This window comes from Parasteatoda tepidariorum, chromosome 7, assembly GCF_982258835.1.
Source record: "Parasteatoda tepidariorum strain Cologne lab strain chromosome 7, Ptep-v5.0, whole genome shotgun sequence".
Classification (NCBI taxonomy): Eukaryota; Metazoa; Arthropoda; class Arachnida; order Araneae; family Theridiidae; genus Parasteatoda; species Parasteatoda tepidariorum.
In genome coordinates this window covers 108,474,897-108,499,174 of record NC_141761.1, presented here as the reverse complement: position 1 = coordinate 108,499,174, position 24,278 = coordinate 108,474,897, and the positions used below count along the sequence as shown (strand labels likewise).

At 29.0% G+C, this 24,278-nt stretch overlaps 1 protein-coding gene across 5 annotated transcripts in view; it reads left to right on the top strand.

Moving 5' to 3' along the window:
* Crag (DENN domain-containing protein Crag) overlaps nt 1-20,533 on the top strand; it is an 85,159-nt gene extending 64,626 nt beyond the window's left edge. For all 5 annotated transcript variants that reach the window (XM_087168465.1, XM_087168463.1, XM_087168466.1 and 2 more), the window contains exons 25-33: nt 1,987-2,188; nt 3,324-3,375; nt 4,241-4,438; nt 6,681-7,028; nt 10,052-10,135; nt 12,331-12,454; nt 14,409-14,466; nt 16,769-16,938; nt 19,321-20,533. In XM_087168465.1, the coding sequence (XP_087024591.1) occupies nt 1,987-2,188; nt 3,324-3,375; nt 4,241-4,438; nt 6,681-7,028; nt 10,052-10,135; nt 12,331-12,454; nt 14,409-14,466; nt 16,769-16,938; nt 19,321-19,466 (1,382 nt within the window). In that variant the 3' untranslated portion in view covers nt 19,467-20,533. The remainder of the gene's footprint in view (nt 1-1,986; nt 2,189-3,323; nt 3,376-4,240; nt 4,439-6,680; nt 7,029-10,051; nt 10,136-12,330; nt 12,455-14,408; nt 14,467-16,768; nt 16,939-19,320) is intronic.
* The last annotated feature ends 3,745 nt before the right edge of the window (nt 20,534-24,278 follow it).

Sequence of the window (24,278 nt, the reverse complement as noted above, 5' to 3'; positions counted from 1 at the left end):
TTCATTTTATTAATATTAAAGTTTTTGCCAGAGAAATAATTAGAAACCATCCTTTGTTAAGGCACTGAACTGTCATTGTGAAGAACTGGAGCTCGATCCCCAGTAACAACTTGAAGCCCTCCCCCCCCCACAGCTTCAGATTGAAGGGTACCAGCATGTCTGGGAAGTAGAGGCGGCCTGTGCGCATTGCTAAACACATTACCAAAATTATGTGGTTAGCCACAAAATTGTGGAGCCTTGCCCACTCTAGATTAAAACGGGCTGTTGCGGAGATGCTTTACTTTATAATTATTCATTAGCTGTATGTAAAATAATTTGCTGTTTAACCGCTTGCCTGCCTAAGAAAATTTCGAGATTCACTTCCCCAGTGCCACTGGTTCGCACAATGGCGTGTGTTTTGGTGTGTACTGGAGAAAAGAAGAGGCATGCCTGACTCAATTTGTCTGAAATTCTTTGAAAACACTCTCAAGATCATTCTATTGCATTCCAAATCTGTGGTAGCAGTTTTACTGATAGCAGCGCATTGCATAATGCATACTTCAGACAGACATATATACATACCAGGGGCAGTTAACGCATTGGCTTAGGGAAGTGTATGTATACACAGCTGCAGGCAATGAATTAATAGCATTTCATTTGTACCCATTTAATTTTTATTGTTTAAATACAATTACTTTTGAAACTTATTAATTGTGTGATTTATGTCTATAAATAATAAACTTATTCTATCAAAAGTAATTTAGAAAATTGATTTTTTGTTGTTTTGTTTCTTGATCGAAATAATTTATTCTTCATTTGATATCTAACTGAAAAATTGGTTCTTTGCCTTTACTAACCCATGAGAGTGTTGAGCTTGCATAAAAAACACTACGATTTCATTTATTCGGTGATTATTCACTAATTTTAATCATTTTAAGTTGAAAATATTATTGGCTTTAATTATAATGTTTTTGTATAATATTAAACCTTATTAATGATTATCATCTGAGTCTTGATTGATAAATGTAAAAAAATCAAGAAGAAAAATCTGTTTTAAATCTGAAAAATCGTGTTTTTTGCCAATTCTGGGTTAAATTTATTACTTGAGACAAAATTGATATTTTTGTTCTATTTAAGTATGACAATCAATGGCATACTCACTAAAGGGTAGCCATATTATAATGTATCTTTCACTGTAGTTTTTCACAATTTAAAATTTACAATATTTATAAAAATGTAAGGTTGAAAAAATTGGTTCACCCTCACTTTTATGATTTGAATTTCTTTCTCATTACCTTTTTGATTCTCTCTCTCATAAGTAAAAATTCATTTAAAATCATAAATCAGTTTTCTGAATTTTATATCATATATGTGAGTAAAGTGAAAATTATTTGTTCTTTATCTGTTTACAAATAATTGTATGGAAGCTTATGTTTAGGGGGTGAAGCTTGAATACCTATTAACTATCACTTTGTAATTTCTACCAAGAATAATCTCCTTTTCATACATCCCTGTGTTCGATAGTTTGATTAAAGTTTAGAAATATTCAGTTGATTGCTGACTCATCAGGGTTGCCACTCCACAGGGAAAACCTGAAAATACAGGGAATTTTGTTTCTTGTTTTTCTCTTTTAAAAAATGGTGACCACTCAATGCGTTATCTATGGAATATTTAAGGATGATATTTCAATGATACTAAACTATTTTATTTTTTATAGCATTATTTGTTTTAAATACTATGCTGAGCTGTTTTTCCAGCAATTAAATAGCCCAATATGGCAATTAAATAGCCCAATATAATTAGCCCAATATAGCTCACACACAGGAGCATGGTGCTTCTGTGTTTCTTCTTAATATATTGTGCATAATATGTACAGGGAAAACACAGGGAATTTCTTTTCTATATTTAAGTGGCAACCCTGCTAATATATGTTAAATATCGATGTTGCATAAATGTTTGTTTGATCTCATTTGATTTAAAGCAATTTCCTTATTTATTTTTATTTAGGTAGCGCACCGGTCTTTTCCTCTCAGGTATATGAAATGTTTGAGAAACAGAGTTCATCCCAGAATGATAGTCAAAACAGTCAGAGAGTGGCTCTGGAGATCGTGATGACTACCTGTTCTCGTTGCCACCATTGCTCCTCTCTCTTGTACGATGAAGAGATAATGGAAGGCTGGAGTGCTGATGATTCAAACTTGAACACTCGGTACTTTTTAATTGCTTATTTACTTTCCTTTTTGAAATCATTATTATCCCATGGCTGCCAACTCTACTGGATTTTGGCAGTTTTTCCTTGTCTACTGGTTTAAGTAAAATTCTCCTAGTTTTTGTACATTTTAGAAGATTCCCTAAAATTGAGTAAATTTCCTAAGAAAAATCCCTATTGAAATAGAATTCTTGTACAGATTATTGCTTGCTTTCTAGAATATTTAAATAAGTATTACTAATACATAATGAAGCGAACCTAAGTCATAGAAATCAGTTAAAAACTTTTTTGTTATAAAATTTTCAGTTTTTTTTTAATTCGGAAGTCTCTTTTTAAATTAATTTTAAAAAATCTTATCTAATTATCTAACTATCTTTGATGAATTAAATGCCTATTAATATTCAAAATTATGAGTAAATATAATGCGTAACATTTCAAGTATGTTTAATGTCAGTCATAACTGTAAAATATTGCAGTTTCTCTATTTTGATGACTATAAAAATTCTTAAAAATTCCCTATGTGTAAAATATTTAGTACATTATGCAAAATTTATCATGAAATTTATATTATATCGTAATATCTACTGCATTTTTTCCTATCCATTTTGGCTGCTATGTTTACCCCTGAATTCATTTTTCATTCTAACCTGTTCAAGAAAAATGTTCAATCATAGCAAAAGAGAAATCAGTAACTTTGCCATCTAGGGAAAACTTTCAAATTGCTGACTCTTTATATATATATATATATATATATATATATATATATATATATATATATATATATATATATATATATATATATATATATATATATATATATATATATATATATATATATATATATATATATATATATATATGAGAAAACACTAGTCTCTCAAAAGTTAACATCTTCAAGTATCACAAAAAGAGGTCGTATAATTAAAAACATAGTTCTTTTCATAGTTTTTCACATTTTAAACATAGTTCTTCTTGACTAAAAACCTGCAAAAGAAGTTGGAATTATTTTTATTTGTGTAACTGAGAACAGCTGAATAATATTACAATATTTAACAATACTTTAATGAAGTGTTTGTACTTTATTTGTTGTTGAGTTTTTCTTTTCTTGTACCTCATTTGTTTTATTATATTCCAGGTGTACATTTTGTAAAGCTAAGTTAGTACCTCTTCTCTCAATATTTATTCAGGTACTTTTTTCTTCTATTATTGTAAACTGTTTTCCTTTTTTTGATACATATAATTATAATTATATTATCAGGGGTCTCTTTAGAAGAAATTTGGGTCCTTTAACGAACCCTTCACAAAATATCTGTTCATAAAAACGGATCCTTCACAAATTTTTTTATTTTCATTATTATTTTGTTAATCAAGTAAACGCTTCCCGAGACAAACTAAGTTTCCCTAAGTTTAAATTCCAAATGTATTCTAAGAAAATATTTCTACTTTTACAAAGTCATGTGCATATTCTTATTAATATTAAATCATAATTTTTTTTGTAAATAAATAATTAATCAATTTATATTTATTCATAAAATTAATTAATAGAATATTATGTAAATAAAAATTAATTTTTAGCAATTTTTTTAAATAAAATATTATAAATTGGGGAATTGTTTAAGTCTACTTAATGTGTAACACATTAAAAGTGATACATTACTAAATTGTGTTATTTAAAATACGTCAATTGAAATTATTAAAAATGTGAGTGAATTAGTTTCCATTATTCGTCCGAAATTAATATTCTGTGTTGAGCAGTATAGGCCAAATACCAAATATTTGTATGTTGCGTCTCTAATTTAGTAGCAGCAATTGTTGAGCAGAATCTTGTATCTATTCACAATTTAAAAACTTCTTGAAAAGGTTTTTGGCAATAACAGTAACCTATTTGCACAAATTCACAAAAGCAGGACCCTGGTTGAAAAAATGTGACTTAACGCTTATTTTATATTCACAAATTATAAGTAGTTTTTTCACAGTTTTACAAAAGCAGGACCTTTCACAAAATGTCTGGACAGACCCTGATTATGGATAATAATTATTGTAATGTTGCAGGATATCAGATGGGAGGAGAATTCTATCAGCACAGCTCAATCTTCAGAGAGTGTTTGCAGTGTCTCTTCCAACATTCGTCCCGATGTCTTTGAATCTGATTCTTTCATTAACCGTCCACAGGAGAATAACATGTCTGTTAAGAGCAATATTGATTCAAACCACAATGCATTTATTTTAATTGAAGAAAATTCTGACAATGTAAGTATATCTGGCATAGTAAGTATATCTATGCATAGTATGCAAAAAACACAAAAATTTTTCACATGACATACATATGTTACATGGAGCATAACGTTTTTTAAAAGTGTTTATTTTTGATTTTTGTTATTTAAAAGCCCTTAAAGGTGCTTTTTTCATTGGATGTTTTTAAAAAGTGCTTAATTTTCCCTTTTCGAAAGTAAGACTTTTTCTTTACCATGTCTATTTTCGCTATGTATTACGCAAAAGTGTGCTTTTTACATTGTTCTATTCAACGTTTTCACTATTCATTCAACCACAATCCATTTCAGTGTACCGTCCGTAACATATGAAAGCTCCCGTCATTTTACATGTGTCATGAAATACTTGCCAGTCCGTATGTGCGTCTACTGAGTTGGGTTCGGTGAGAGTATTGCACTCTCATGTACAACCTCTGCTGCATTTTGCAAGATATTCGCCATTTCAGGCTTCATTTTCCACCCTCTGAAATCTGACCGAAAAATCTCTTGGTCATTTTATCATGACTAATATAATCAAGAAAAGAGTTCTTTGTCAGAAACTAGTTATTTTATCATGATCATGTAAAGTCTTTGAAAATTAGTTTGCATTTTGTTGATATATATAGTGCTTAAAAATATTCTTTGAGTGCTTATTTTTTGTTGAAAGATTTGATTGCTCACCCTGTGTTAAACTTATTAGATTTAAAAAGAAATAGATTTTAATTTTTTTTTACCTTTCTAAGTTGGTAAAGCTTTTTTTTTCCCCTAGATTTTCCATATTTCTTATTATTTGGTTTTCTTTTCTGTTGGTATAAAGAATGCTTAGGAAAGATATACTGAGTAAAATGTTCATGAATTTTTTTCATGATTGGATATTAAAAAATCTTTTAGAATTGTTTACCTTTTAATCATTTTTTTTTTAAATTGTATAAGGTTGATCTTGATTTTAAGTCTTGATCAATTATTCATTTTAATCTCACATGGTGCTTTCTAGTTTTCAGAATCAAAATAAACTTATTTACCTTGAAGTTTAGAAATTTATCTCTATTTAGTTTCCTTTTTATTTGTGATATTTTAAAAAAAAAAGGAAAACATTGTTCTGCTTTTAAAGCAGTAGTTGAAATAGTAAATGGTCTCATCTAGTACTAATCTGGCTAAGATTTAAGTTATTATGCGATGGCATTTTTTTCTTGTTTTGTTGCAATAATTATTCACAACACTACTAGATGCATGAAAAAGCATAAAAATTATTTCATTAAGGAGACTGTTTAAGCTATTATTTCGTATATGTAAGACTACTCAAACTACTATCTGCGAGGGAAATTTATGGAAACCCAGTTGAAGCTAATTTATTGTTTCATTCCTTTTTTTGACTTAGCAAAAAAAGAGGCACTAAATAATTTGGCTTCTACTGGCCATCAAGAAAGTGTCTCAATCTTAATCATTTCTATTAGGTTCGATTAAAATTAAGCCACAACCCTTATTTAGTGAAAAATAAACTCGAAATTAAGGAAATATTCCTACAGCAGAAAAAAAAATTTATGTTAGTTTGTTTAAGAAAAATATATGACTGCTTTACTAATCTTGTCATTTGGAAAAGAAAAAAATATTTCCTACACAGCATTTTGTAAGTGGTTAGAAAAGGGGGGCTTAAAATGAGGATTGTTTATTTATTTATGTATTTTTTTCCTTTAAGTTTTGTAAAAGTCAATTAAGGAAAGCTGGTTTTGAGAAAAAGTTGTGAAACATTCTTTGCTTTTAACCTTGATATTGGAAATTATTCCCAATTTTATAAATAAAATTTTAGGTCTCAGTGTATTCTTTAATCCACTGGCAGTATAGCAAAGGGGCAAAATTGGGAGAATGTTCCCAATACACTGTTTCCCTATCTAATAACATGAAAAAACCAGTTTTGCTGTGCGGAGAAGACTGCAGGTAAAATTGCAATTTTTTACTTGCTGAACCGTCTGTGAGTTAAATCATCATCTGACTGTATTAATATTTGTTCAAATTGTTTTTTCGACTTGCTGCCTCTTTTCTGCTTAAAATAGCTAACAGAAAACCAGTATTTTCAGCCACTATTTTTAAGGATAATTATAATGGAAACCTTATTTAATGACTACTTCATTTTATTTTCCAGTTTTATTTCCTGAAAGTTTAATGCATTATGATTTTATATTATTGTTGTATATTTTAAAATATTTGTTTACCGCTTTTGACATGTTCTCCGTATCTATTTTTAGAAAGAATATTTAAGAAAATCTCCTTACGACCAAAACATAGTTGACAGTTTTGATCCATTGAAAACTGAAAACTTACTCCCAAATTCTCTCGATGAAAACGAGAATCCATCCATCGCAGTTCCACCGTACAATGCCAAGCTTCGGAAGTTGAGCCAGTCCACGAACTCATCAGCGAGTGATGTCCGCAGGTTTTCCGTCTCTCTCAACGACATTGAGCCAGTCACAGTGCCTTACCTGAGTCCATTAGTGTTGCGGAAAGAAGTTGAGAATGTACTTGAGCATGAAGGAGATAACTGCATGACAAAACCAGAGTTTGTCGACCAGCATCCTATCATATATTGGAATTTGGTAAGCTTCAATTGAGTTCCCAAAATTCTTTTTTTTTTGACAGTAATCATTTCTTCAATCCTACCGGTTGCACTAAATTTAAAAGCCGTAATGACTCAGGGGATAGAGCGTGTGCCTTCCAATGAGATGAACCTGGTTTGATTCCCAGCAATGGCTGGTCGATACGGGTTCCACATCCGGCTTGCACTGACCACAGTGCTGACGTAAAATATCCTCAGTGGTAGAAACGGATCATGGGTTAGTCCCAATGCCGTCAATCTAATCATGCGAGGTTTTCGTGGTTTCACTCTCCATGTATTGCAAATGCTCGTTAGTACCATCAAAAAGTCCTCCTCAGAGGCAAATTTCTCCCAATTGCCCCAAGTTCCCCTGTCTTCTGGATTGGGTTCAAAATTACAATCAATTACGTTTTTAAAAAGTACTTTTTTTCACGAATAATTTTTTTTTCTTCAGTGATATCTGGTGGATCCCATGCATTTGACGAAAAATGGGGTGTTTGCAATGGAATCATTCACGCAATCTTCATGTCGTACCCACGTTGTGACTTGCGCATACACTTGAAACCGAAACCAGAGTGCTCCAATTCGGATAGAGAATATCAGATCCTGTTTTTCTTTTTAATTTACTTTAATTTTATTCTTGTTCATTTTATTTTACTTCCACCACTTTTTTGACGTAGGGGGTACTTTTGTTTTGACATCAGGGTCAAGATGAATTCATTTGGATTGGACCAATGATGTAGGAAAGTACTGATTGTTTCGATTTACATCCGTTTTTTTTTTTTTGGGTGAAAAATATTCTTTTAACTTTATATCGGCTGAATCAGACTGAAGAAAAAGAATGTGTATCGGTATTTTCAGACTTTCACAAGCAAGTGGTCATACCTGACGCAAGTGCCTTCAGAAACTTTGACCATAAGAAAACCCTTATTTTGAGGGTGATAAATTTCCTAAGTAGTTGGAAATTATTAAGATGATTTTGAGTCTTTCTCATGGACAGGCGTCAGTGGAAAGAGGATTTGGTGTGAGCAAGAACGTTGAAATTGAGTGACAATTCCTATATTTCACAGAGAATTATTTACGATAATGTAAAAAAAATGTGGGGGCTCCATAAAGTTGAAATAACGAGAGAAATGCGTGTTTCATGTAGCAGCACACATGCTAAGTATAGAGTGTACCTAGAAGCCCAAAAGGCTAGAGAAAAGGAAAGTGAAAATAAAAGAAAACGAAAGAAGAAGAAATGTTCTGCATAAAAAAGAACAGAATAGATTTAGAGAAATATATAATAAACCTGAACAATAAAGCAAGCGAGCTGGCTCACCAGGCAGAGAATTTTCATTTTTGGAAGAAACTAATGCTGTACGAATTGATATTAATAAAAAGCAGAAAGAACTGTTGGATCTAGAAAACAAATTATCAGTTAAAAAATAATGTTCCTGTCATTTAATTAACTATTGATTGATAAGAAATAACATGAAAACTATATGTGAAACTGTGTGGAAAATAAATATGCCTTATGTATGTTTATATCCTTTTTTGCATTTAAGTGAAATTGTTATTATAAATCTTAATAAATCTTTGTTTTATGTGATTGAATCAATTGTAATTCATTTTAAGAGTAGAGCAGGCAAACTCCACATTGCTAAAAACTGGTTAGTAAACTTTTTTTTTTTTATTATTATAATTATCTTGGAATTGTATTATTGTAGTGTAAGATTGTTAAATGGATTAGAAATTTTTTTAAAAATATAAATAAAAATTATTAATTTTTTTGTGTGCTAGATTAACTTTTTTATTTCATTGATTGAATGTGAATTTTTTGAGTGCTTGAAAATTTTTGTAAAGTGCTTGAAAAGTTTTTAAAAAGTGCTTATTTTTGACTCAAAGATTTGGCTACGCACCCTGTCCGAAGACGAGCCATCGCAATTTTGATCCTCTGCAGAGAGGATGGCTCCCCTGCTTTTGTAGCCCGACGACCTGCGTGCGAAGTTGAGCACTTTACAGTAGAACAGTTTAACGAGGACCAGTGCCGCTCACCCTCGGTCCCAATGCAGGCTGATCAAAATGGTCACTCACCCGCTAACTGGCCACAGGCAGTGATGCTTGCTTTTGCCATTCTACTGGGAACCGTGTATTTACGATCAGTCCTCTGCGAAATACATCCAAACAACAATCGATTATTTAATCTTTTGGTTAGTTTAAGAAAATTATTCAAGCAAAATGTTGAGAAATTTTTTTTTCTAGTATAGGAACGACACAGGAATTCAAATTAGCATTAGGTGTATGCCAGAGGGAAAAATATTTTTTTGACATAAAAAGGTTTTCGAAACATTGTATATACTGTATTTATCTAAATTCGAAATTAATGCCTGCTATAGATTAACAGACGTCACAATTTAACAATTTTAGGGGGAGGAAAGTGGGTTTCTCAAATTACTTTTTTAAAAATAGAAAAAAACACCTTAAGAAAAAAATTAGATGGTTCAGTTTAAAAAAGTCTGAACTTAATGATTAAAAAATAATTATAAAGTTCTAGGCCATTTCATTTGAACAAAATGGGCTTCAATGTGCAGAACTATAAAAAAAAGCACACCTGAAAAATTCATGCTTGAAAATTTAATTCAAAAAATCGGACATCATAATTTGTTAAAAAATGTACTAATTTACCTCCATATTGAATTTTGTATTTTTATTGCCTACATTATGCTCACAATCCAGTATGCAGACACACACACACTAATTCTTTATTTATATGTATAGATATATATATGGCAAGTTGTTTTATGATGTAACTTATAACTTTTGCTGATCACACTGCTCATTTAAGAGAAAAAATTCCGATGAAATTTTTAACAATGTTCAAAAGTGTTAACAAAATATAATTCAATGGTTTTTGTAACAATTTAGTAAAATTTCTTTCAATTTTCATTTTATTTTTATATTAAAAAGTGTTTTTTATTATTCTCCTATGATTTTTTTATTGTAACTTAGTGTGATTTTTACAGTTATATATATTTTTTACAGGTATGGTTTTTCAAACGAATTGGTGTTTCAAGTCATTTACCTGCTCTTGTTCTGTCTTCAGAATCAACTACAAAAGGAAAAAAGGTTTCAATTGCATTGTTTTCTATATTTATATATTTTTGATTTGTAAAAAATCATCAGAAAATTTAAATATAGATGGAGTGAGAAAGGTAAAAAAAAATACTTCAGAGAAAAATTAGCCAATTTTGAAAAGAAGAAATAATATTCTTTATTTAAGTTGTAGTTAATTTTTGGTACCTTACGTAAATTAAAGAGTACAAGTAAAGGACAACTTTGTCTCAATTTTTCACAATATCTTACTGGGGCTACTGATGCTCGATATTTGAAATAATATTTCATCAAGAGCGTTAATTTTCTTCCTTTCATTTTTTAAGTTCCATTGTTGAATGTTTTTTGTGCCCTATCAAAGTAATTTTTGTTTTGATTTATTCATTTTCTTATTCAAACTAACCTCTCAACTATTCAGGGAATTTGATAGAAATATCTAATAAAGAAAGATATAAAAAACAGAATCAGATTAAAATATAACAAATGATATGTTTCTATTAACCTTATGGCTATACCTTCCTTAGTAGTGTAATCTCAATGTCGATGGGGGAGTATGTGTGTGTGTGGGGGGGAATTCCTGAAACTGAAGCCCTAGTGGTGAATTCAAAATGACATTAAAGTTTGGAGGGTCAATTCATTACAATGATTGCTTTTCGATTCAATCCCCGAATTTTTACTTGGCTAATAGTCGCACTTCGCTTCAAAAGGAATGCCTTCCCTCTTCTTTTTTTCCGTAGTCGGTTGTGTAGTTTTGTGGGTCAGTGATAGGAAGAGTAAAAAGTGTGTTTTATGAGGAGCTTGTTTTGGAAATGAGCCTCAATTTGCCTTTTTAAACAGCGAAAATTAAATAATAGAAAAAAGTGGTTTATGTATCTGTAAGAAAATGACTAAAAAAAAAAAAAACAATCTTAAAATAAGCACTATCTTTAAAATTTTTCGCTCACATTTTCATGATGAAATTTACTTAGTAACTAATTAATTTGGCATTAATGATTTAACCTAAGTTAAATATTGAAGATAAAGTAGACTTTTAAAAAAAATTTAACTATCAGACATAAACAAAAACTTTTTTTTTTAAATTTACGCAATAGACCAGGGTTTCTACGGGTCAGGGAAAACCTGGAATTGTCAGGGAATTTTATTTTAACCCCGAAAATCAGGGAATACCCAGGGAAAGATGCTATTTTTTTACAGAAACCTGGAATATTCCTATATCATACCGGAAAAATAACCAGTCTTAAAATTGTCAGTAACAGTAATCAGTTATTGTGATTCGAGTTAAATAATTCTAATATCTCTAACAATTATTTGTTGTTAGAGCCTATAATTTTAGTCAAACAGAAATGTTCCTCTCCTCATTTAATATTATTTTAACAGAAAATCTAATATTACAAATAAAAGAATCAAAGTTTCCCGATGAAAATATGGTCTCAATTTTTATTGAAATTTACCTGGTATACCTGGGAAAGTCAGGGAATTTATTTCTGAAATTGAGTGGGAACCCTGATAGACGTTTATACTTAATTTTTGCAGATTACTATTTCATTTAGTTAAAATGTTGTTTGATAAAAATTAAATTGATTGCACAAAAATTGCATTTTTAATTCTTATGGGTGAGTATTAATTCTTTTTTGCTGGGTGTGTTTAAAATCAGCAGACAACTGGTACCGTTGAATATTATTTTTGTGGTTTGAGTCTTGTTTTCGTAGTTTCAGGGAAACAAAATACATATTATTTCAGAAAAATTATAATTTACAAGTTTAAGGTTTCTCCAGGGTGCATAGTGTTTTTAAAAGTGCTTAAATGTGCTAATTTTTGTAACGTTTTTTCAAAACTCTTAAAGATGCTTTTTTATGGTGGTTTCTAAAAAGTGCTTCATTTTCTATCTTTCAAGTGTCAATTGTTATAAATTACAAAAAAAAAGCAGGATTTTCACAATTTTCTCTGCAATATTTTTCAGAAACAAGTTATTTTATCATGATTATGTAAAGTCTTTAAAAATAGTTTTGCATTTTGTTGATTTTATATTTATAAATTAAGAACTTTAAACAATAGAAATAAATAATTTTCATTATTGCACAGATCCTAATTATGAATATTTTTTTTTTTGGAAAGTGATTAAAAATATTTTTTGAGTGCATAAAAGGTGCTTATTTTTTGTTGAAAAATCTGGCTGCTCATCCTGTTCTCAACAATTTTTTTATTTCTAGATTCCAGAGTCATGGCAAAAGATGGATTATCGCAATGTGTCAGTTCACTGTGTTTGGGACAATGTCAAACTACATGATGAAACTGGACAACCTCTCTATATGCTTTGGACGCAGCTAGAAACAAGCAAGAGTTATATGGATAAATTAAATGTTATATAAATTAACGGTGTAAAAAAAAGTTTCTAAATGGTTCTCAAGAAATATACACGGGTCAATAAAGTGAAAATAGACGCATTAAATTTTTTTTAAACTATCCAATAATATCAAACTTGACATGGTGCGTAATGTTTTTAATATGTGTGTAAAGGTGCCTTTTTTGTTTTTTAAAAGTCCTTATAGGTGCTTTTCTCATAAGGTGTTATTAAAAAGTGCTTAATTTTCCCTTTTCGAAAATGAGATTTTTTTTTCTTGTCATGTCTATTTTCGCAATGTATTATGCAAAAGCATGGTTTTCAAATTGTTCTATTCAACCTTTTCACAATTCATTCAACCACAATCCATTTTGGCTTACCCTTGGTCTGTAGTGTATGAAAGGGCCAGTCATTTTACATGTTTGATATAATTCTTGCGAATCCGCACGTGCGTCTAATAAGCTAGGTTCAGTGAGATTCTTGTACTCTCGTGTGCAACTCTGCTGCATTTTGCAAGATATTCTCCATTTCAGTTTATTATTTCAGTTATTCAGTTCATTTAGTTATTTTATCATAATCATGTGAAGTCTTTGAAAATTCTGCATTTTGTTAATATATATAATGCTAAAAAATGTTTTTGAGTGCTTAAAATGTACTTTAAAGGTGCTTGTTTTTTATTGAAAAATTTGGCTATGCACCCTGCTTGATCTACCTCCCTGACTCCCTGGCAAGGGATGGGAGGCAACTTTGAAATCTTAAATATAAACCCATATTTTTTATTTCAAATTTTCTAGAAAAATTTACCCAATTTTGCCCAAAGATTCAGGCGTTTTGCTTCACAGACGGCGCTTTTATCAAAAAATTAATATAGGGAGCAAACTGTTTAAAATTAAACCCATCGAATTAAAAATACAAAAAAAATTTTAGACATGTTTTTCAACAACAACAAAAAATATCCAAACATTTTATTTCATATCCAATCTGATAGGTCTCAATAAACCACTATTTTAAACAGTTTATATTCTATAATAATTTTTTTCGATGTTAATTACAGCACCTTCTGTGAAACAAAATGCCTAAACCTATTTTTTTCTGGAGAGTCTGAATCTGCAACAAAAAAACTTTTAATGTTTAAAATTTCAAAATTGCCTCCAGTGAGTAGGAGAGGTCCAGTAAGTAGGCATCATCTAGTACGTTTTGAAAAGTATTGAATGCTTCTATCGTTACTTTTTTTATCCAATATATATTTCTCAAAATATTGAACAGTTTCCAAGCTTTTTTTTTTTTTTTCTCTTTGTATGCAGAAGACAACTGAATTCTTATTTACCACAATTCTTCATAAACCGCATTAACTTTGTGGGGGCAAACAATGAAAATTATATTAAAGAAACTTTTGAAGCTGAGCGCGAATCATTAACTGTTCTCTGCTGCAAGAAAAAAAAATTTTGCTGAGAGGTTACTGCCTCTAAAGCAAACCAAAATCAGAAAATTTTTTGTTGAGAATGCTAATGCTCTTAACAATTTTTTTTTCTATACATGAGAAATATGATTAAGTGTATGTTATTTTACTGTATTGTTTTTATGTTTTATTTATTCCTCCTGAAAAAGAAAGCTGAATTAAATAAAATTGTAACTGACTTATAAAGACAAAATAGAGTTAGTCAAGAAACATACAGCTTGCTTTGGTGTAATAAAAATTTGACACCATTCTCTTTTGGTTCCACTAATATGTTTTGTTTTGAAGCAATTGTATGTTTCAAACTACTTGTTAATTTTTTCTTATTGTTCAATATTAAATTAAATATTAGAAAAATTTCAACTATTGACATGCTATATAAATAATTTATATTGCATGTTTCCGAGTTATCAAAGTACAGCTTTGTATATAAAATAATAAATTTCTTTATTAGTTTCTAATTTTTAAAGTTTATTTTAATTTATTTTCAGGTGAACAATCTTCACTTGTCACTGCACTTTTGACTGACGAATGGAAAGCCTCCAGAAAGTAATTTTACCCCTCTGTTTTTTCTCCCTTAACATCTGAAAATTGCAGTTTATCTTTCCTCTTTTTTGTAACATCTCAATCTTATTTAAATATTTCTTTTACTATTCACACTGTGCAATGATTTTTAAAGATGAATTTTTTCTTAATAAGTATTCAACTAATCAAAGTAAAATTTGGAATTTAAGCGTTCGTTTATTCCAATAAATAGAAAAAAAGAAAGCTTTACTCATTTTTAAAATATAAAAAAAAAAAAATTCCAAAAATATAAGGAAATTTTAGAAATATTTGTACTTTGTATGTTGATTTGCATCATATGATACAATTAGTTTTATAGTTTATAATAAGATTTAATTATTGCTTAATTAAACTTAGGGATGAAAGTGTAATCGTGGTGTCCTTTAGTGTAATGTACTAAAATAAGTCTTAACTAAGAAAAACAATTTTTTTTTTTCAAATCTACTTTGTTCATCATCATACTCCATGGTGCATAAAGTTTTTAAAAAGTACTTAAAGGTGCTTATTTTCGATTTTCTTTTTTTAAAAGCCTTTAAATGTGCTGTTTTCATTGGGTATTTTTAAAAAGTGCTTAATTCTCCCTTTTCCAAAATGAGATTTTTTGTCTTTAACATGTCGATTTTCGCCATGGTAAAGCATGCATTTTTATTATGCAAAAGCGTGCTTTTACATTGTTCTCTCCAACATTTTCACAATTCATTCAACAACAATCCATTTGGTCAGACCATAGCGTATGAAAGGGCCAATCATTTTACATGTTAGATGAAATACTTGCAAGTGCATCTACTGAGCTGGGTTCGGTGAGATTCTTGCACTCTCATGTGCAACTCTGCTGCATTTTGCAAACTATTCTCATTTTCAGGCTTCATTTTCCACCCTCACATGGATCACCTCGTTGGGAGGTGAACGCTCTATCCCCTGATCAATTATGACAGATAAAACCATCGTCACTTATCAAAAATCTGCTTGTTGACATGGTCAATTTTTCATTAGTTTTATCTGCTAATTTCCAAAAAATTTATAGTGAACCATTAACTCTTTATTAATTACTGTTAATTACATAGCTAATTTTTTTCTATAGTGCTATTTTATTTCTATGGAACAATTTAATTATTACATTATTTTATTATTCTAAACAATTATTATCATTGACAAATAGTAGGAAATGGTATGTATTTTTAAGTATATAGTATAGTTTAAAACATAACTCATTTTTAAAATTAAGCACAAAGATTTCATATTTGTTATGAAACTGTTTTATATTTTTTTTTTATAAAATTTGAATTTTCATACTGTTACTAAACATCAAAGTTCTGCATATAGTAATTTATCAAAAATATTGTTATAAAACGTTCTCTTTTTTTTGTCCTTACTAGTTAAGTTCAATAAATACTAAAGAATATTTATAATATTTATTTATGTCTGTATTTTGTAACGCAGAGCTTTTATTTTTATGAGCAAAAAATGGGATAATAGCTATAACTATACCACACATACTTTTAAGAAAATACCTGTGAATAAAGATTATCTTTTGTCATTATTATTTATTGTATTACAGGTGAATAAAAATAATTAAGCAGTTACTATCTATTAGAAAGCCTTGCTCATAAAATTGAATTAAATTTAATTACTTTTATTTGTATCCTGACATCTACTTTTATGGGGTTGCCACTCTAGAAGGAAAACCTGGAAAATACAAGGAATTTAAAAATCACCTAAAATAACAGGGAATTTTGATTCTTTCTTTACGAACTGGGAAAGTACTGGAAATTTATCTTATTTTCCTCTTTTGCCACTCAAAGCGTAATCTATGAGATATTTAAGGATGATATTTCAGCTATACTAAACTATTTCATTAACTATAGCATTATTTAAGTATGTTCAGCTGTTCCTTTTTTCCTCTCCAAGTTTTTCCAGTAATTAAAACTAATAAATATAGTTAGCCCCCCCCCCCAATATATCTTACACAAGAGCACAGTAATTGTGTTTCCTCACAGGGAATACAGAGGAATAAATATATACAGGGAATTTTTTTTTCCAGATTTGAGTGGCGACCCTGTTTTAATTGTAGTATTCTATTTTTAAAATAGCATACTTTAGTTTTTTTTTTTTTTTTTTTTTTTTTGGTTGTTTAATTCTATTGAAACACACTTTACACACATGACAAGTTGAAAACTGATTTTTGATGTTTAAAAAAAAAAAGAAAGAAAACTATCCCCGATTTTTATAATAAAAACACTTAAATTTAGAAAATTGCTTTCCTTGACTTATTTTGATTTGATTTCAGTGTCATAAAACAGATTCTGGGTCGCCTGCAGTGCAATGACCTTTACTCCCCCATTTGTCTGCTCATAAATGAAAGGAAAAAGAGTTCATCCAGGAAGCACCATCACAGTATTTATAGAGAGATTTTATTTCTCTCTCTCATTGCAATGGGCAGAGAGAACATTGATAACTGTAAGTATTTCAAAACAATGTTAATTAATATAGAATCAACCATGCTGAGAAGAATGCCATTGGTTCCAGCAAACTCTATTCAATTAAGTGGGACATTCTATTAAAAGGGGAGTGCAATATTCAACTTTAAAAGAGACATTTTGCCAAAATTTTACTTTTTAATAGTATTTAATGCATAGTGTCTTGTTAAAAAAAAACTCTATTTTATGATCAATAAATTAGTAATAAATAATTCAGAGATGATTGTGCTCTGGAAAAATTTCCGGAAATCCATGGTTCAGAAGTTTTAAGAAATCATCGATCGCATTTATGTGTAAAAATTCTTGTATATTTTATTTAAAAATATTAGAACCAGAATTTACACTTGGCATCACTTTCATTTGTTAATATTTTTTCTGGTAGAATATAAAATATGATTAGTGATAAAAGTTAACTTATACATAATTATTAATTTAAATTATGCTGCATATAATTTATTTAGAATTTCATGTCGTGAAAATATCAATGATTTAAATCTATTAAGACATTAATTTTTTGAAATGCGTCACTAATGATTTTACTCAAAAAATTTTCCAAATTTTTGAGTTGAGCTCGCTATCACCCCTGATAATTAAAACTGTCAACAATCAATCAATAAATAAATAAATAATTGAAACTGTCTGTGTTGATATCGTAAAATATAAATGTCTTTTAAAGTTACATAAAAATTAATCAATGCGAATGAAAAATATAATACAGTCACTATAATATTATTTTATTCCTTCTGAAATAATCTATAATTGAAGACTGTTTTTATACCCGTTTAATTTGTCAATTTATCGAAATTCGATTATCCGATATGCACTTAAGTAGGTAAGACTGTATATCGGAATGAAACTGTTTGTTTTTATCGAACAGAGTAACCATAGATCAGGGAAAATCTGGAATTGTCATCAGTTTCTTAAATTGAGATGAGATTGTAAACCAAAGTCAACCAAAATATTGAAACAGTTTTGTTTTAGTAAATATTATTCCTTATGCTGCTTCATTACATCAGCAATTCCTAAATGGTGTTCCGAGGAACCCTAGGGTTCCATAAAAGAGTTAAAGGGGTTACGCAGATTAGTACTTTTTATAACCAATGATCTTATGGTTGCCTTAATGAAATTATTTCAAGTAAAATGCCAATGAAATAGAAATGACATTTTTAAAGGAAAATAAAAAAATTCTAATAGCAATGTATCAAACAAATTCTGAAAAAATAAGCATTTGTAAAATGTTCCGTTACTAATTCCTATCGTGCTTTTCAAATCAAAATAACTAAATTCTTTAATAAAGAAATATGTTCTCATAATAACTATTTTCAACATTTATAGCAGTTCTGTTGTGTTTTCATTTTGAAGTAAACCATAATTCGGCTTATTTTAATCATTTCCAGCTTATGTATATATACGAGTAACAAATTCATGACTAGACTATATATATATCACAAGAACTGCCAATTTAACTGTCAGACATAAAACCTAATTTAAAATTATTAATGATAACATGATGAAAAATTATCCTCTAATTAAATGTAATCTTTTAAAGGTTATAACATTCACAATTACCCTAAACTTCTTTTATAAAGCAGGAGCTCTGCCGAAAATAACTGGGAGCCGCTGCTCTTCATGCAAAATTTTAAAGCTGAATGACAAATATTTATTTAGTGATAGCAATTTTTGCAAACTGTCTTATACTCTAGTCCTAATATTAATGAAATGTTTAAACTTCCTCTGAATTAAAACACTTCATTTTAGTTGCCTCTAAAACAAGTATTTTTATTCAAATGTTAAGATATTTCTAATGCTAAGACATTTGTTAATAATATAACAATTTATGGATAGATTAGATTTTTATATCTCACATAATTTTTTTTTCTTTTGAAAAAAAAGAACGAAAAAAACATGTAACTTTGATTTTTTTAAACTTTATTGCTAATTGGCCATAGTACTTATTTTTTAGATTTCACATTGCTAGTTTTTTTTTTTTTTTAATATTTCAAATAATTTTTGACATTATTTCTATCTAATAATAAGAAAAATTTACCGAGTTTATAGTAAAAGTTTCTTGAGAAAGTATCCAAAATGGTATTTTAAAATTTAAGTTAAAAACTTTTTTTCTTAAAATATGTTGCTTTTCCACCTAATGAGTGTTATTTTAGTTTATTAAACTGTACCTGAGCACAAAGTAAAGAAAAATTTCGAAAATTTATCACATCCCCTTAGACGAAACCCTACAAAAGTGTGTTGTGGGGGAGATAAAGAAGTAATAATAATATGCTACCTAAAAACTTTGTTATATGGAGGTTATAAAACCCTCCTCCACTTCAGCCCTGGTGTAACTTGCCTGTTTTTTTTCTAGTGTCCTTTGATCTGGAGTATAGAAAAGCATACTCAAAACTCTCGAACAAACAACTGTCACAACTACACATGAACGACAGGCCTCCCACGGATGGTGCCGTATTCTGCCGTCGCTATTTCAGAGATTTAGAGTTAAAAGTGAGATAAATGTCAATTACAAACAGTATTTATTTATACCGGTAATTCTGTCTCTTTCAAGTCAAGCATTTTTTCTAATTCTTCTGACTGTTTTCGTTTTTGCTTTGTTTTATTATTTGTTATGCGTCTCTATGTCTGTATTTCAAAGTATATTGAGGCATTTTATATTTAAATTATGCATATTGTTAAGTTTAAAATGAAGATATTTTTAATGGGTCAACATATTTTCACTGACAAGATCACCTCAACAGAATCTATTTGACTGTCTAGTATTGTTAATTCCAGACTGAGTTTTTTTTTTTTATTCATAAGCCTACTTTGTTTATTATTTGCAGTTTCATATTCTTAGCCTCATTTTAAGTACTGCTTTCGAGTATGCAAATATGCTTTTCCTCTGAATCAGCTTTTATTTTTGTTGCTAATAATTGAAAAGAGAAATAGGAGAAGAAAAGGTATGGTTAACTTTAAGAGAAACATTTATCAAATGCAGTCGAACCTCGTTATCACGAAACCTCTTAATGTGAAATATTGCTGTACATAAAACACATGTTCAGTCCCGTGAATCAATAATCAACTATTGTTGTATTTTACATGCTTAGATCGTTGGTTACAAATTTCATAATATCGGTATTTTTAATCCATTATTTCTGTGGAGATTCATTTGGGGAGATTCAGAAAGTATTTGTTACATTAAAATTTTCGAATTTAACTAAAACGGGATTTGACTGTATCTGAAATATTTTTTGTGTTCGATTAACTATAAATTTTTTATTTGATATTTTATTATTCGATTAGAAAAATCATCTGCTATTTTTCAGAATAAAGAATTCTTCCTTCACTTCGGAAGTTCTCGGTTCTTTTTTCCAAAAATTGTTGTTGTAACTTTTGGTTACCAAATAAGTGAGAGGAACAATTGCACTTGTTTTAAATATATTATGGAATGACCATATTGTTGTTTACAATATTATCACAAATAATGATAAACAAGTGATTCTCTTTTTTCCAGCAATTAGACAAATAGTTTCACTTAAAGACTTGGTATTAAAAAATATAGCAAATTAGAAAAGTGTGTTTTGTGATATTTTACACTCACAAATAACTGCTTTACATATGATATGTATTTGGGCAGTAGCATAAGTTTTATTTGTGATTGTTTCTCACATTCATATCATAAATGAATAGTTTTCATGATTTTCTCCTTACATGAATTTTTTCAGTATTTGGTGATAAAATGTTTTTGAGTTTTACTCAACTAAAGAGCCAAGTATATGCATAAAAAATACTTTTTAAGTCAATACATATCAATTCTTCTACTGGCATGATAGCCCTATGTGGGCCATAGCCTTCCCTAGAACCTTCCTCCATTCTGCTCTTTTCACCTATTATGAGCAACATATTAGTTAGTAAAGTAAAAAAATTTTGCTTATTTAAAGGAGAAAACTGTGAGAAAATTTATATTTCAACTTTTTTTTCAACATAGTCATATTTAGCAAAATGTTTTTCTTCGTAGGTTTAAAGAATGTATATTTTTTTAACTTCTAGTTTGCCCTAGTAATTTAAAACTGCAAATTTCGCTTATTTTCAATTACTAATCCAATAAGTGATTTTTTTTAAGAATTTTAGTGTATTATATATTTTATGTTCTTAAATTTAAACTTTAAAGTAGTTTAAAGTTTTATGATAATGGTTGCAAGAAAATGATATTTGTTTTATGATATTTGTTTAAAACTGTTTGAAGGCGAGCATATTTTGTTGAAAAGTGATCTTGTCCTTGAATTGAAAATAAAAATAAAACAAATTGATATATTTACCATATGACATATTCATAAAATAACCTAAAGTTATTCCTTTGTTTCTTATAATTTGCTAAACTTGTGGAAAAATTTTAATTCAATCATTTTATGAATCATACTCTTTTTTATTTTATTTTGTTCAAAACCCTATTTTATGTTTGTTTTTCCTAAAATCAAAAAAAAAAATTTTTTTAAGAAGAAATGGGTGAGAATTATTAAGTTTGTTGTTAAGTAACCATGAAACACATAATCGACTTCGTATTTGAACCTGATTGGTAATCATTTTACATGTAATTTTGTAAATAGTTAATATTGAATTTAGAAACATTTGAAAATTTTATTTTGTTTGTACCTTAGTTATTTTACTTAAACGTGTTGGAAATTGTAAAGGATTTATGAAATCAAGTACTATATTATAATTTATTTCCAAATTAACCATTTTGTATGGTTAGAATAAGTATTTAATATTTACATTGAAATTCTCTGAAATTCATGTTTTTTTTTTTTAATATTAATGAAATTCCTAAAAAATTTAATTCTGATGTATTGACATAAATATCTCATAAAATCTGCATTTAAATATTGCTTTTAAATATCAATCAAAACGATAAGAAAAATCTAGTTCAGTGTTATATCTCCCATTTAAACATGTTGATCTTTTGCCTTGAAAACTCCGATAACTGTCTGCATTTCCAGATAAAAACTATTCCTGTCTGATCAAACTAGAATTTTTTTTATGATGATTTTGAGCATTGAACCAACAGCCTAGACCAGAAATGGCAAACCTTTTTGATTAGTGTGCCAGTTAAATTACGATTTATTACTTTCAGGTGTCCAGTGTGATAGTTTTGTTTTTCGAAAAAGTCTCTTAAGTAGACTTCAAAGCATAAAATTTACATTGCGTAATTATATTTGCTGTTTACTTATTAACTTGTTTTAAGTTTTGTTGTTTACTTATTAACTTAAGTATTTAAAAAGTGCTTATCTTTGTTGAAAAATCTGGTTATGCACCCTATTGCAAATTATTTTCATAATTTGTAGTTAAGTTTGATTTCTCTCTTTACAACTCATCATACTCACCTACTTCCAAAGAAAGAGCATGTCTCCCCTTACAAAATGCTTTTCCGTAAGGGTGGGGACAATGATCACCCTTGCATCCTAAAAAATGTCATAATGGCGTCCAAAATTGTACTTATTTCTAAATCTGCCTTTAATGGCCATAATTGTTGGACTTCTTTTTTTTTTTATTATTTCTGCCTTGGTGAATGTAATTGAATAAAAGTACAGTAGGACTTAGATTTAAAGAACTTATATTTCGCGATTTTTTTTCTTCGAGGTACCAAGAACATTTTGGAAATTTCTTTGTGAAATATCTTCCAAATAGCAAAGTGAATTTTCTATTTAACGAACTTTTCTTTGAGATCCACTTTTCCTATTCCCCCCCCCCAAAAAAAAAATAATGATTAAGAACATTTCAAACTTGTTAATAGCATTTTGTGGGGAAAATGACCTTGAATTGATTTTCGAAGCTGCTTACATATTAGAGAAAGCAGTTAAATCCCTTTTTCTTTGCATTTCAAACAAAAAACTCAAACAAAACGGATTTTATCAGCAGCAATTAAACTTAAGAACGCACGTGGTGTGTACGTTTAAAATTACTTTTATAATAAATGCAGTTATAATTTTATACATAAATTTAGCTTTTTTTTTTTTTTAGATGAAAATGTATGTAACATGATAGTGTAACACTCTATAATGTTTTGCCTTACTCTTGCTTTCCATGCAGATTTCTTTTATGGTTAAGATTTATAAAATAAATAGTAGATACTTGTTTACAAGATAAAGGTGTATCAATTGCTATTTTAATTATGTCTGGAGCTTAAGAATTTAAAACCTGTTTTTGTTGTTTAAGTATTTCAAAAGGTGATTTTCTATTTAACGAATTTTCCATATAATGCACTTATCATCAGGATTTAGCAACTTCATTAAATAGAAGTCCAACTGTACTTAAATAAAAACCTTTCGCATGCCACCTATGTCCTGTGCCATGTAATGGCATGTGTGACATAGGTGTGCCATCTCTGGCATAAACTCTGAAGTGGGCAAGTGAGCTTCCTTTTTATTTTTTCAATTTTCGCTTCTCATTTAGTTTATAATTGATTTGATTTTTGATGCATTTAGTGTAAAGCTCTGTAATTGGAGAAATTCTCGAATTTGGCATAATATCTGGGTTTTAAATTCCACTTGAATTGACCAACTCTTTTTTTTTTCTTAACCATCCACTCATATAGGAATAGTGTCACAATGATAAATACATCTATAGTAAATCGCGTGTCTTTTTTTTTTTTTTTTTCAAAGCTTCATCTTTTATAGAGAAAAATAATTTTTATTCTCAGTCAGGATTGTAGGGATACAAACTCAGTCAAGGTCTGAATTGGCATTCTCTCAACATGATATAAACCCTGTTTAATGCATATTTAGTTTGATCTTTAATCCTTGGATTGAATTTGATCTACAATCAATACTTAAGAGTACGCCATACTGCGGAAGAAAATTTTCCTCACAAATTCTCTTTCACATCCAAAACAAATTTAAAATTAAAAGTATAGAAAAAGTGAGTTCAGGCAAACCTAGAGCAAGCCATGAAGTTTCAAATACTAAAAAGAAAATTTTATAATATACAAATGAAAAAAAAATTATGAGATAATAACTTAGAATTACCCAATGGAGAAGTTTCTCTTCTAATAATTTGTTTGCATTTTAATACTTTGAAGTATTTTTTTCAGCAATTGAACATTTAGCATGACTTACTCTAGGTTTGCCTGAACTTACTTTTTCTGTCTTTTAAATTAATACTAAAAGAGAATTTGCAACAAAAATTTTCTTCCGCGGTATGGCGTCCTTCATAAATTACAACCATGCGTAATAAATGAGTTATGAGCATGCCAAGATTCAAAACTCTTCTGGTGTTTATGTGAATAACTTATTTTTAAAGGGATTATTTTTATAACTGTCTACTATAATTTCA